The sequence below is a fragment of the Delphinapterus leucas genome, chromosome 19 (assembly GCF_059928025.1).
Source record: "Delphinapterus leucas isolate spDelLeu-1000000601 "Yukka" chromosome 19, BTC_Dleu_Yukka2, whole genome shotgun sequence".
NCBI classification, from domain to species: domain Eukaryota; kingdom Metazoa; phylum Chordata; class Mammalia; order Artiodactyla; family Monodontidae; genus Delphinapterus; species Delphinapterus leucas.
In genome coordinates, this window is record NC_143147.1 from 8,720,334 (window position 1) to 8,733,711 (window position 13,378).

At 44.8% G+C, this 13,378-nt stretch overlaps 1 protein-coding gene across 24 annotated transcripts in view; it reads right to left on the minus strand.

Moving 5' to 3' along the window:
* The window catches only part of NCOR1 (nuclear receptor corepressor 1), a 143,207-nt gene that overhangs the window by 19,438 nt on the left and 110,391 nt on the right, over positions 1-13,378 (minus strand). For 20 of the 24 annotated variants that reach the window (XM_089900272.1, XM_089900270.1, XM_089900280.1 and 17 more), the window contains 10 exons: positions 11,646-11,766; positions 11,452-11,553; positions 10,998-11,098; positions 8,239-8,407; positions 7,108-7,248; positions 5,717-5,800; positions 4,969-5,225; positions 4,333-4,693; positions 2,429-2,656; positions 149-358 (listed from right to left, as the gene is read on the minus strand). In XM_089900272.1, coding sequence (XP_089756398.1) covers positions 149-358; positions 2,429-2,656; positions 4,333-4,693; positions 4,969-5,225; positions 5,717-5,800; positions 7,108-7,248; positions 8,239-8,407; positions 10,998-11,098; positions 11,452-11,553; positions 11,646-11,766 — 1,774 coding nt within the window. The remainder of the gene's footprint in view (positions 1-148; positions 359-2,428; positions 2,657-4,332; positions 4,694-4,968; positions 5,226-5,716; positions 5,801-7,107; positions 7,249-8,238; positions 8,408-10,997; positions 11,099-11,451; positions 11,554-11,645; positions 11,767-13,378) is intronic. The other 4 variants (XM_022560907.3, XM_089900275.1, XM_089900278.1 and 1 more) reach the window with 3 other exon arrangements.

Genomic DNA, 13,378 nt, shown 5'->3' on the forward strand with positions numbered 1-13,378 from the left:
GATGGATCACTTTGTTGGCCTTCCTGGGCTAATGGCTATGGAGAGAAGGAATGGCCTTTTCTTTCTTTCCATCATCCACCCACCGAGCATTTATCAGAGTGCCTAGGACACCCTGGGCGCACGTGCTCGAGTCTGCAAAGGCACACACCCCTGGTTGCTGGGTACGGAAGACCCAGCTGCTGCTCGCGGGGGGACAGCCCTCTGGCCACGTCCGGGCGCAGGCCCACTTGCATCTGCTGCGAGGTGATGTAGTCGTTGAGGATGGTCTGCCGCGTGTTCTCCATCGCGTAGAGCTGGTACTGACTTGGGTAGCCTGGGGGTGGGGACAGCTGCCTCTGGAACAGGTAAGCGGCAGCTGCTGGGGGGGGACAGGCGTAGTTAGTCTGGGCGGGCTCATCTGCCAAACGCCACCCGCAGAAAAAATAAGGAAGAAGCCACCTGCTGAGCTACGTGCACAATCAACTTCTAGCTGCCATGGGGCCGGGGGTCGGGGAACACAGGATTTGGGTGGATTCCTTTTAGACCTTGACATACCAGCAACGTGAATATAAATATTCTAATGTCAGACGTAATGGAAAGGGGGAAGACAGACTAGACAAAACAAGAGTATGAACCTTTTTACCACTAGAACAGCAGCTAAAAAAAATTCTCCAGTAGTTTCATTTTCAATCTTTGACATGGAACTTTATTAGATTTTTCACCTGAAGTCTCCAAAAGCTGTGTCTGAAAATAATTTTTTATAGTACCGATCATCTAATACAACTAAACGGAAATATGTGTGAAAACACTTTGTAACAGACAGTAACTTTACTTTTCTGGGGGTAAGAATGATTAGTCTACAAGCATTTAATTAGCGTGTCTGTTTAAAGCAGAGATTAGCCAGCAAAGGGCCAGGTGGTCAGCATCTGAGGCTCTGTGGACCATTCCGTCGTACCAACTCAACTCTGCCATTACAGTGTGAGAGCAGCCAGACAAAATATAAACAGGCAGGTGTGGCTGTGTTCTAATAAAACTTTATTTGCACAAACAGGCAGCAGCAGGATCTGGCCAGAGGCTGTAGCTGTTCTAACCCTAGGTTAGAGCGTGACACAGATGCTAGGAAGCCGGAGGTGTGGTAAATGAGCAGAACACACACAAGGAACTTAGTGCTGTATGTCAATTCTATCCCAATAAAACTGGAAGAAATAAAAGAAGATAATGCCTCTATCCTCAAAACATTGATCATCCAGCTCAAGCTCAACAATGGCAAGCAAGTGAAATAAAGGACTATGATAAACACTACATGAAAGTAAAAACATGTGCTTCTGTCTCAGAGCTTGAAGGAACTATCATATATATATATATATATAGATAGATAGATATATAGATATATATATGTTCTCCCTAGAAGAACAAACGACAAGCTTTCGGGAGTGTCTGCGTCCCCTTCCTCTAGAACTCCCAGCTGAATCTGTCAGCTGACTGTGTGAGTGGGAACTTCTGCCTTGGTTCTGGAGACAGGCCCTGAAGAACCAGGTGTGGGCTCCTCTGAAACTGAACGTTCTCAAGCGACAACGTGATGGTACTGACATCATCACAGCCCAGCAAAGACTCTGCACCAACCTGCTGATGGGACTCCTTTCCCTGTGCAGAGTCCACTGCCCGGTGCCCCTAGCATCACCGTGCCCAGTGCAGGCTGCTCTCTAGAAAACCTACATGCTTCTACACTGACCTAAGCCATGTTTACTCAACGTCAGTGGTGTCTGTTCAAAAGTTCCTTCCAGCTGTACTTGCTACTGTAATTGTGTAACTTAATGAAAAACTCTGTAAATCTATGAGAGAAGAACAAAAAAAGTGGTTTCTCCAGAAACTAAGTTGACTGCTTTGGAAAGACTCAATATAGAAGCTGAATTAGGTATGGACTAGATAATTTTAAAAGACTGGGAAAAAATCTAGAAGGATTCGGTATTTAGATTGCTTTGAAGTGTCTTTAAATTCTAACTTCACTTAAAAAACCAAACCTGGAGATGTATCATTTATACAAGAAAGACAGTGGTGAGGTTTAATCAGTGGCCCCTGACCTGAGATCAGAACACTGGTGAATGCATGTCTCTGCTGTAAATTGAAACATATAACGTATGCACGTGTCATTTAAAAACAGTTCTTCACATTAACCCACTTTTCCAATCAGCTAAACCAAATGCCATCAGACAAGAGAGCTTTCCACATACCTAGTATTTTTAGCTCTTTCAGGGGTGCTGGTAATATTTTGTGTCTTGATCTGAGAGCTGGTTACATGGGGTGTATAGTTTGTGAAAATTCACTGAACTATATACACTAATGACCCATGCAACTGTCTGCGGACTGTACCTTAATAAACAGAAAGTCTAGAAAGCCACACAGATATGTTATTTCTTTGCTTTCAGTCATTACTACACACGGTGCTTACCAGGATCCAGAGCCCGGTGAAACGGCATGGCTGGGTCCAGATGTGTGGGCAGATGGCTCCGGTAAACCTCCCCTGGGGCACCGCCCCTGTGGTGCGGCTCAAAAGGGCTGTGGCTCACTGCAGGGTCTACCCCAGGAACTGGAGACTTCGCTGTGATGCTTTCCCTCTGGGTAGGGGTCAGTGTCGATTTCCTTTCATGACTGGTAGACTTGCTAGAAGAAATCGTAACTGCAAGAAAAAATAAAGGGGCCAACACCACAAATTCTTAAGCAAAGTTGTTAATGTTTATTTCTCAACCACTCAAATACAGACCATATTCGTATAGTATTTTGATCTTCTCTTCCCACTAAACATGTAACAGTAATCTTGCAGAATATGCAAATGTGAAGAACTGGCAGGCACCTCTGTGATTTGGAGACTGCCCCCTTCTGGATCACAGCCCGGGTCTACCACCTAGTGTTAAGACTGAAAACGACGTTCGACACTCCTCTTTAAACCCCACTATACACTGTTCCGTTGTCTCCGCAACCTGGTATTCTAATTTCTCTTGATCCTGCATGCATCAAACCTCAGCTTACTCTCCACGCCTGCGTTGCCAGCCCCTGCTAGGCTACACTGTGTTTCCTCACTCTGTACGTCCAGAGACTTTCTTACCAGCATCAGTCTCCTCCCTGCCCCAGCTGCTTCTTTTCTACAGGACGGTATCCAGAGAGGCTTGATCGTCCCATCAGTGCTACCAGCCACCACCCTCTATCGTTTTAATGATTGTGGTAAAACACACGGAACATAAAATTTTCAATTTTAGCCATTACAAAGGGTCCACTTCAGTGACAGTAATACACACACAACGTTGTGCAACCGTCAGCACCACCCAATCCTTCAGATTTTGATAATGTCAACTTTGCTATGATCACACAAACCTGCCTGTCAAAACCAAGAAATCAGGCTGGTTTAGTACATCCCCTCACACCCCAACTTGCTCTAACTTGTAGAGCCTTTCCCTCTGCAGGGCACTTCTCCTCTTTCATAACTAGAGCCAACAAGGTTTGGGCTCGCTCTACGCCCCCAAACAGGCGCTTCCTCTCCTCCTCCCTCCGTGCCGCCCCTCCCACCGCCCACACCCTTCACGCAGAGTGCAGCCCAGGACCCTGCACAGAAGCCCAGCGATAAATGATTACCGCAGTACAGCCAAAAATGCCAAGTGGAAGCATGTTTAAGGGCCTTGGATTGCTTCAGGGACCACCTGGTAAAAACCATGCCTCTCAGTTCGCCGATCTACCTGCCAGCAGCATAAACCCCGAGGAGGTGTGGGGTCGTGGCGCTCACAGCAGTACCAACTGTAGCCACAGCGCACAGTCACTGAGTCCTTCCTACACACGAGGCACTGTTCTTTCCAAGTTCTTTAAACCTGTCACCTCATTCTACCTTCAGAACAATCCAATGAGGTAATAAGCCTTAGTATTACAGCGCCAATTCACAGATGAGGAAACTATGGCACAGAAAACCTGAGGAACGGGTCCAAGTTAGTGCAGCAAGGAGAACCCTGATTCACCCTGAGCAGCCCAGCTCCACAGCTTAAATGTTCAGCCCCACAGCAGGCGGCGCCCAGGAGCCAGGAGTCCAGGCTGACTTCCAGAAAACCTCACGGGTTAGCTGAAAATCTACTCTAAGCATTACTTGCTCAAGCATTTCTGGACTCCATCATACTCTGCATTTAGTTAAAACATTAGGCATTTCACCTACAATTATGCCTATTTTAATGTGGCAGCCAGCCTTCCAGAGCCCTAGCATCAAGCACAACCGACGGCGCTTTCGACCACCTGGAGCCAACACTGGGCTGCGTGCTGCTGGCGGAGGTGGGCAGCACAACACAGACGTCAGACAAGGACACGGGAGGAACACACCATCGGGAGCTCTGCTCATCATGGGCGAGCCTCTGGGCGCAGTGCTGGCGTAACTCCCCGGCGTCCGCCGTGCGCTGGTGTCCTCGTAAATCCCCGGGCTCAGCTGTGCTTTGGGGGCTTCGTGAAGCGTTGACCTGAGAACCGAGGGGCCAGAGCTTACCACCGACGTGTGCCGGGAACGCACAGGCTCGCCTGCTTTCACGTCCTCGTATTTTCCCCGTTCGACCGCTTTTATGCTCTCTGGCCTAATTTCCAGTGGAGGCAGCCCACGGGGCAGTCTGCTAGGCCCCGCGACCAAGGACTTGACGTTGTGCTTGATGGCGGATTGGCCTGAACTGCTGTCAGACTTGACGGGTGTGCCCTACAGGGAAAGAGACAGGCGTCACAGGCAGCCACAGCTCAGCCGCTTCTCCACCGCAGGCCACGTCGGGCTCGCGGCAACGACGGCTGCTGTCTGTGTGGGTCTCCATCACAGGTCCACTGAGCTGAAGCTGCACACTCTCCCACACCAGAACAACTAAGGGTAAAGCAGACACAAACCTTCATGTTTCCTTCCAAGAGACCTGACACTTATAATGCTTATAAGAACTACTGATAATCCTTAGGTCCCACTGCAGTCTGAAGCGGAATGGCTACCTGGGAGATGGAGCCCTCGACCATGGGCCTCGTGCTCTGTACCACTTCTGGGGTTTTCTGGCTTTCCTGAGTTAAAACATCTTGCCGTGGGATCTCATGGATGGAGCGCCCCATCTCTTTGATGGTGGTGATGCCATCGTAAGGTTTTCCTTTGGTAATGGCACCTTCAAACGCTCGTATGGGCGGACTCTCCCTTTTAATCTGTTTGGGGTACTTAAGGCCATCTTCAAAACTTTCAGTTGTCGCTCTTGGTGTGCCTTCAAAAAAGGATTCAAGAAACATGCTTATTAAATTAATGCCACTGAATTATACACTTAAAAACTGTTAAAATGGTAAATTTTGTTGCACAGAATTTACCGCAATATAAAAAAATGAATGCCTTGCCATCTTGCAGTTTCTAATCAATTTTTGGTTTACAAAAGATCCTTAAATCAATACTCATCGGCCATTCTTTTGGGGGGGGGGCAGTGTTGTTCAAGATTTAATACAGCGCTCATCACAATCACAGAATTGTTCTTACATAATGAAGGTGTCTCTATATTCAAAGATTAGGCAACTATCATCTCCCAGTACACGATGTAACTCAGAGAAGAAGGGCTATAATCAGGATTTAAATATCTAATATTTCAAAAGGGAAGGTATCTTGAAAAACAGATATCTTTTTCAGATATCACACACTGCACATTAATTTCAAACTACTTTGCCAGTGAGGCAGTAATGAATAAAAGCAAATGAGCAAAATGTTTACCCTGCATTATGGAACCAGACAGCACAGTCCTTTCTTTGAGGTCAGAGTGAGGGCTCCCCCTGGGTAATGCTCGGCAGATCAGCCCTTTCAAAACAAGGAGGCAATTCCGGAGTTAGACACAACACGGGTGTCAGTTCACTGACAGAACGCACACTGTTCTTAGAGGGTGTACTGTTGATAAAAGCTCCATGGAGAAAGGGGTACCATTTTAGATTTGCAAACTATTCAGAAGAATATCATGGAAAAAATAACAAAAGTTGGAAGTACCCAACATGACATCACCCGTTTCTTTTTAAACATTTTCCTAAATAGAAAATGGCCACAGAAGACATCTATTATAAGTCAAAAAGTAAAGAACAACACTTTCAAAGCTAAATCTAAACACCCAGTGCTTTCTGATAGAGGTGAGAGAAAATATAGGGGGATTGGAAATCATTGTTTAGCTCTGAAATATACCTGTGAGAAGGGGAAAACATGAAAGATGGATACCTCAAAAAAAGGTAAAATATATTAAATGAAACATGCAAATCAAAATGAAAGAGATGTAAATCACCTCCTAAGAAGTTTCATGTTATACTGCCAACAAATCTGAATCAAGGAAAGAAAAGTGAGTTGTTTTTTTTTTTTTTTAACTACAGAGAAAATCCAGCTCTTAGAAAATTTCACAGGCCTTCAAGATTGAGGAGTCCTTACACTGTTTTTAGTATTTTATCTAGATTAAAATAAAATAATTGAGGTAGGTTAAGATTTAAGGAAAGTGAGCCATTAACAAAACAAAACCATAGCTATCATTTGATGGATGCACGTCACATGCTCAGCACAAGACTGCACACCTGTCTCTAATCCTCACACAATGGTAGGTACAATCCCTTAATTTACAGAGCAAGAAATGGACACAGAGAAATTCACCAGGGAAGAGTGAAGTTAGGATTCAAATAGATGTCTTTGCTCTGTCCATTATACCACTCTATCTATCTGCCTCACAATAAAAACAAAGTTCTCATGATGAATTTCACATTTTTAAACTCACTTAACTCAAACAGAAATAATCTACAAATTATATGAGCATTCTAACAGTTACCTACGGTATGACCAATTATGTTTAATTTTTACTTCCCTCCACGGTCACATACCACTTGATTTATATGTAGATATGAACATAAGTTTAAACATTTATTAATATAAATTTCATGTTAATATGTTACCTGTATATTTCATATTACATGCATTAGTAATATATTAATATATTTATATGAGTTTCATTTATATATTGATATAAATATAAATTTCAGGTTGAAACGACAGAGACTGAATACAACCTAACTCAACAATGGAAATTTACTATACGAAATTCAATGCATCTAAATAGCATTCTGGAAACAACACCTCACCCTCCAGCGGTGCTGACACAGGAGACTCCCTCATGGACAACCCTTGCTTTAGAGCTCCTTCCACTGATTCATAGCTTCTTTTGAGACTGATTTCATGAGCTGTTCTCGGACTCCTCGTCCCTTCTCGGGCATTCTTAATATCTGCAGGACACAGACACAAGAATTGCTCAGACAGAGCCCAAGGCCTATTGTATGGTAAATAAGTTATCTTAATTTCATAATCTCACAAAAAATATATATATAAAAACTGGTCTTAATCTACTATATACGTCTGTGCACATGTCATTTATAAAAATGTTTTCATTCACTCAAATATATTTATTGAGTGTCAGGCATAAACCAGGCTTGCAGATTAGGTTAACAAATTAAGTCCCTTCCCTCATGAAACTCAGCAGCAGTGGCAGATACAGATAAATTACTAGGTGGTTACACACAGTAACCGGTACTATGGACAGTGGGCTATGAGAATGCTGGAAGGGGATCCTGACATCTGAAAGCTCAGATAAGGGTCACTGAACACAGCACTGCGGTTCACGAAAGTCACTGTTGACTGAGCCAGTGTGGACACAGTGGGCAAAGGGGAGATTCACACCCTGGGTGGGATAGCGTGAGATTTCATCTCACTACTCAGAACAGCATGCAATTGAAAACTGAAACTTAAGGATACACCTAAAGATAAATGCTTACATACAGACAGACATTAAAATAGTTATATTTAAGCAGCATTTAAATTCAATACTCTTTCTAGGATTATCAGACTATTATCTACTCCTTAATTCTTAACACATAAAATAGGTACTCCTTTAAAATAAAAGTGATTCTATTAAAGTTAAACAAAGATTCTTTTCCTAGGCTAAATCAAATGACCACAGCTGGCGATGTTAGCTGCCACTCAGGGCACACGTAGTATGGGCTCTGCACTGTTAATCACTCTTCATTGACTGTTTCAGTTAATTTTTCACAGAAGTTTCACGAGAAGTACCAGTATTAACCTTTTTTTACATTACAGAGAGGAAACTTGGGCTCAGGGAAGGAAAACTAACTTTTCCAAAGCAAGCGTGTAGGGAACCAGAACCATATCCTTAGTCACACATTACAACACTGGCTTCAGTGTGGAGATGCAATACTTACTATCGTAAGATAAGATGTGTCCACTTTTGCCTTCATAAATAACATGGCCTTTGGATGCAGCTTCCTCTCGGCCTTTCTCAGGACTGCTCTCTTCAATGGACAGTCTAGAAATGGGTCCCTTCACCAAAGCCTCAGTTGGTATGCCAGCCTGGGACAGAGCCGGGGTCCCCTGTCATCAATTCAAACACAGGCACCACAAACATCACTTGACTTTACAGGACACACAGACGCTCAGAAAATGTAACCTGCCACACCGAGAGTCAGAGCAAGCCATGCCCTCAAATGAGACAGGCCAGGACATGACGGGAAATCAGACACACGTTTTGTAAACGTAAAGAAACACTGTACCTTGGTCCCTGAACCCTGCCGTACAAAACTTCTTAAAACGCTAACAGGTATCTGAGCTGATGAGCCTTCCTCCCCGCCTCAAAGTCAGACCTCTACGAAGGTACTTAACTCTCAGAAACAAAATGTGTCTGAAGGCCTAAAATCACGCAAATGTAATAAAGCTTTTTCAAAATTTCTAAGAAAAATAAGTCAACGAATTAAGTTTTAAATTAAAGTACCACAACCTTCTCTCATATTGTGATAAGAGGGAAAAAGAGCTTTCAGTTACTATACTGTCTGCTGGGTTAGACCTCTGGTCATCAATAAGAGGGGACAGAAAACTCAGATGCCCCCGTGCTGTGATGTGACTCAGCTTAGGTTACATCATCCGTGTTTTCACCATCACTAGTCCTCTTCTGGGCCGCCTACGGCCACGGTTCCTGTTACCCTTCCTTCAAGGGAAGCACTCATGGAACCTAAAGTGTAGAACACTTTGCAAAGTGAGCTGCCTAGGTTGCATGGGAGAGTCGGGGGCCCAGCCCCAGCCCACACACACTCCAAAACTCAGTGTTCCCAAAACTCCACTGAGGCCACTCTGAACCCATGTGACCCTGCAGGACAGTGATGGGGTCCACGTGTCCGCTCGTGCAGCCGAGAGGTGAGCTCCGTGGTGAACACCCAGAAACCCTCGCACCCTCTTTGGAAGCGCTCATGTCACACGGACAGACAGATTTGAAAATCGACAGGCAAAGCCCAGCCTCACTTGATCCAGTTCATTCCGCATCCAGTTTGGATACTGGAGCGAAAATGAAGAAGGAAAAATAAGATGCATAGGCCATTTATCTTTCTTCTATTTATATTAAAGTGTTTGCTTATTCTGAAAACTAACATCAAGGGACTGGATAACTTTGGTCAAATGTGAAAGGAGAGATCTGAGAAGTTAGTGTGTAACTTTCCAGACCACTACACACCACATGCTCTATAACCATGTCTCAGAAAGAAATCACTGGACTCTTGTTAAAATGGAGATTCTGGGACTTCCCTGGTGGCGCAGTGGTTAAGAATCCAACAGCCAAGGCAGGGGACACGGGTTTGAGCCCTGGTCCAGGAAGATCCCACATGCCGCAGAGCAACTAAGCCCGTGCGCCACAACTACTGAGCCTGCACTCTAGAGCCCGCAAGCCACAACTACTGAAGCCCGCGTGCCACAACGACTGAAGCCCGCGTGCCACAACGACTGAAGCCCGCGTGCCACAACGACTGAAGCCCGCGTGCCACAACGACTGAAGCCTGCACACCTAGAGCCCACGCTCCGCAACAAGAGAAGCCACCGCAGTGAGAAGCCCACACACCACAACGAAGAGCAGCCAGCGCACCGCAACCAGAGAAAGCCCATGCGCAGCAACGAAGACCCAACGCAGCCATAAATAAATAAATAAATTTTTTTAAAAAAAGGAGATTCTGATTCCATAGGTCTGGAGCAGGGACTGAAATGTCTGCGTTATTCTAACAAGTTCCCAGGAGATGCTGCTCCTCTGGGGCACACTACACTCGGTCAGCAGGGTCCTAGGGCTGGCTCTCGAATGGGTGCTGGGCAGAATTCCCTGGAGAGCTGGAGAACACAGACTGCTGGGACCCGGCCCCCATGGATGAGACTTCAGGAAATCTAGGGCAGGGATTCAACATTTATATGTCTAACAACTTCCCAGGTGACACTGCTGCTGCTGCTCTGCGGAACAAACTTTAACCACCACTGTCCTAGGGAACAGAAACAAAAGTCAAGGAAGAGGAACAGAACAGAAAGCTCGTGACAGGCACGTGCACGAAAGCACAGGATTCTGTTTACAATGAATTCCCAAAATAGAATTTTCCTTTTCCAGACCTACATTAATGAAGAGGCTAAGGACTGTTTTACATTTCAAACTAAAATTTACATCTAACTGAGGAAAAGAAAGACCTTTTATTAATCAAAATTGGCACCTTAGCCTAAAATTAGAAGAAGATACTTGACTTCTGGTGTTTTTGTCAACACCATCCATATTTCCTGAGACTACAGACCTTCCTTCTCAGAAGGGGCAAAGCAAGCAAACAATTTATAATGATTTTCCTCTCAATTCCTATTTAAGCTGAACACACGGTAAAAGCTTTGCCAGGAAGGCGGTGAGAGTTACATCAATTAGAACTTGCTTCTTCTGCCAAGTTGCAAATAATCGACCTTTTCAAATGAACCACAGTACAGATGATATGGCTTGTGGTCGAAATGATCACATTACTGTCTCTCTGCAGGCAGTTTATAGATCTGAGGTTTATCATCACTGAGACCCCGTTCCATAACCCAGAACAACGAACAACATAGTCAGAAAACTACTGCTGGAACAGCCAACACGCTCGAGACATCACTTCTGGTTTTCTCATGAATGAGCGCAACTAACCTGGGTGATAGAGCCCCGGAGGGATGGGATGCTCTCCACAGAAAGTTTGCTGGAGGGAGTTCCCCGAGTTATACTTCCTTCTTGAATGGCTCCTGTGGTACCTGAATAAAAACAAAATCATTAGCGAATCACACCCCTGCACCTGCAAAAAAAAACAAAAAACCAAGCAAACAAAATCAGCCCCTACTTCGAAGAGAGGAAACAGCAGCACAAAAAGAATAGTTTCTGTTTTACTGAAATGTACTTTTAAAATAATTTTGCAATTATTAAAAAGGACTGTAGAAATATGAAATTTCAAAGTTTTAAAGTCATTTTTATACAGAAAGAAAACTTACATTTAGAATTTAAAGGCTCTAGTTTAAGAGCCCGTCATCATTAAAACACATTAATGACTTCCTTTAATATATTTATCGGGGACCAGAGTTTAGTATTTCTGCCAAACAGCATATTTTACCTCTGACCACTCCTTCATGTTGGGCTCTGACCAATAAACCCTCAGGTTGTGAGTTTTGGCTTCGGGGAGAAAACTCTTCTTGCTTGATGTAGGGCACAGTAGCTATGGACCAAAGCAAGAGAAAGTGAGCTCAAGTGCTGAATCCCTGACTGTGACGCTACAAAGGCAGAGACGGCCACGTCCTCCTCACTGACCTGGCTTGGCGGCCTCCTGCTGCCGCGGCAGTCCCAGGGAGATGGAGCCCGCCGAGGGCTTCGCTGCCTCAGGAGCATAGGAGGCCTGATTAGGAGAAGGCAAGTAAGTGCCGGGTGTTCCCTAAAAATAATGTTAAAGGACTAGAATAACACTGTCTTTTCACAAGGTCAACTATATATTTAAGGTACACGTTTCTGTTTATAAAACTTACCACTCACCCCCCACCAAAATTAAGAACAGGTATTTATAAAGCAAGAAAATCCCTGACACAGACTGGTTAAATTTTTAAAGTTTTTAAAGGGAGCAAGATATGTCTTCCAAAATTACCATAAATTTTATGAAGATAATATGCATTACTTACAAATTACATAAATAAAAGCACTTAACCATACACGCAAAATGTAAGCTACTATTATTAACAACATTATCCCTCGTAAAAATGCTATGGGATAGAAGCACCAATGAAAATGGTGGAGTAAGGACTTCTAAAAACCCTCCTCCATAAAGGCAACCAGAAAACTAGCAAAAATTTTAAGAATCAGCCGTTTTTTTTTTTTTGCGGTACGCGGGCCCCTCACTGCTGTGGCCTCTCCCGCCGCGGAGCACAGGCTCCGGACACGCAGGCCCAGCGGCCACGGCTCACGGGCCCAGCCACTCCGCGGCATGCAGGATCCTCCCGAACCGGGGCATGAACCCGCACCCCCCGCACCGGCAGGCAGACTCCCAACCACTGCGCCACCAGGGAAGCCCAGAATCAGCCTTTTAAGAACTCTTTTCCAACGCTTTAACCAAAGGCTTGTAGAAATCTGGGAGCATTTATTCAAGAAAAATGGCAGAACCCAGGTAAGAACCATGAGCTCTGTGACACCTGGACTTGCTCTGCTGCCCCTCCCACACCCCCCACCCCCCAACCCCCACCAGCTCTGTCTCAGCCTTGAGAACCCACAGCCCTCGACCATGGTGAAAACCAACAGTCCAGCAGACAGCACAAGGGAAAGAATGGGGTTATCATTCCCAGGTAACTGTCATGATCAGACTGGTCTGACAGTTCTCTGAGAGACCCACTTGCAAAGCTGTCTTTTCTGGCCTGACTGTGGTGGGGAAGAAAGTTCAGGCTTGTCAAAAACTATCAGAGTCAATGGATTAACCTCTCCACTGGCTGAGGCAGGAGAGAACAGCTAGAGTGAAAAGAAAAAACAGGCTAAACAGAAACCTTAAGAGGAAAAGCTAAGGAAAGAGATATTCACAAGGGATTTGAAAAGCTCCAACATCTTCCTAGGAACCTAGAAGGCCAAGTGCACGTGCAAGGCTGTGTACCTGCCAGGGAAGACATAAGGCGGCCATGAGTTCTCACCGCTGGCTGACCTCAAGGCTCTGAGAAGCAGGAGGTGAAGACCAAGGCAGAAGTGCCAGCTGCCTGGCTGAACGCTGCAGGCATATCCCAACATACACACAGAGCCCTCAGTAAAGACTTGGGAACTTCGTCTTTCTGGGCACTGAACTCTCTAATAACTAGCTGACCACTAATTAAGCAAATAGAGACTTCAGTGGCCACACATGACACAAGAATACAGACTTTACTGAATTAGTTCAAATAAACAACAACAAATCCTAGGGAGAAAGGAGAATCTGATTTCCAGAGTTCCACATTATGTTATGTGTTTCAACCAAAAATTACAAGACATGCAAAGAAACAGGAACATATGATCCATACACAGGAGGGTAAAAAAAA